At 37.2% G+C, this 753-nt stretch overlaps 1 protein-coding gene across 1 annotated transcript in view; it reads right to left on the bottom strand.

Annotated features, from left to right (window-relative positions):
• Positions 1–753, bottom strand: part of EMH_0007820 (histone deacetylase interacting domain-containing protein, putative) — a gene marked incomplete at both ends in the record, with an annotated part of 3,559 nt that overhangs the window by 710 nt on the left and 2,096 nt on the right. The window contains one exon of the mRNA XM_013498138.1: positions 462–671. Coding sequence (XP_013353592.1) covers positions 462–671 — 210 coding nt within the window. The remainder of the gene's footprint in view (positions 1–461; positions 672–753) is intronic.

The following is a 753-nucleotide window of genomic DNA, read 5'->3' as shown; positions in this document are numbered from 1 at the left end:
TATATATATATATATATATATATATATATATATATATATATATATATATATATATATATATATACTTGCTGTGTAACAAATTTTGTTATTTATTTTGTTATATATTAGCCTATAATCTATGAAAGCAGACTATCATTCATGTTGTTCTTAATTAGCACTAAACTTATAACAAAAGTTGCTATTTGTGTTGTTATTACTAATAAACATTTCCTCTGCACCAGCTGTTGGTTGTGTGGCCGTAGTAAGCGAATATAATCTACGTGAATTTGAGTTTGTTTTTAGGGGTTTGGTGGTGTTTAAGGCTTGGTTGTTCATCATTCATATTTTATTTGTATTTAACAGAGACAAAAAGAGAGAAAAGAATATATAGAATCGAGTTAGAGGACTCACAGCAGCTGCAGCCGCTTCTCTTTCCTTTTCTGTTTTTCCTTTTTCTGTTTTTCCGTTTATTTGCACATCACCGGCCGTTTTGTCTTCTTCGGGGGAAACATCTCCCTGTGAAGGCGGCGGCGGGTCGATTGACATTTCGTTGGTTTCAGTAGCTGGTCTTGCTGCTGCAGCTGCTGCGTCTGCTGCTGTTCTCTCTTCTGTTGCTGCTGCTGCAGTTGCTGCATCGCCTTCCGTATTTGTCGTTATCTCCATAGCGTTTTCTGTGTTTGTTGTTTCACTTGCTGTGCTTGCAGGGATATTTGTATCCGTTGCAGTCGTTGTTTCTCCTGCTGTGCTTGTTGCACTGGCTGCTGTATTTGTTGT

The sequence above is a fragment of the Eimeria mitis genome, genomic scaffold, assembly GCF_000499745.2.
Source record: "Eimeria mitis Houghton genomic scaffold, Emh_scaff321, whole genome shotgun sequence".
Lineage (NCBI taxonomy): Eukaryota > Apicomplexa > Conoidasida > Eucoccidiorida > Eimeriidae > Eimeria > Eimeria mitis.
Note: the sequence above shows the minus strand (reverse complement) of the source record. Positions and strands in the feature narration are given on the sequence as shown.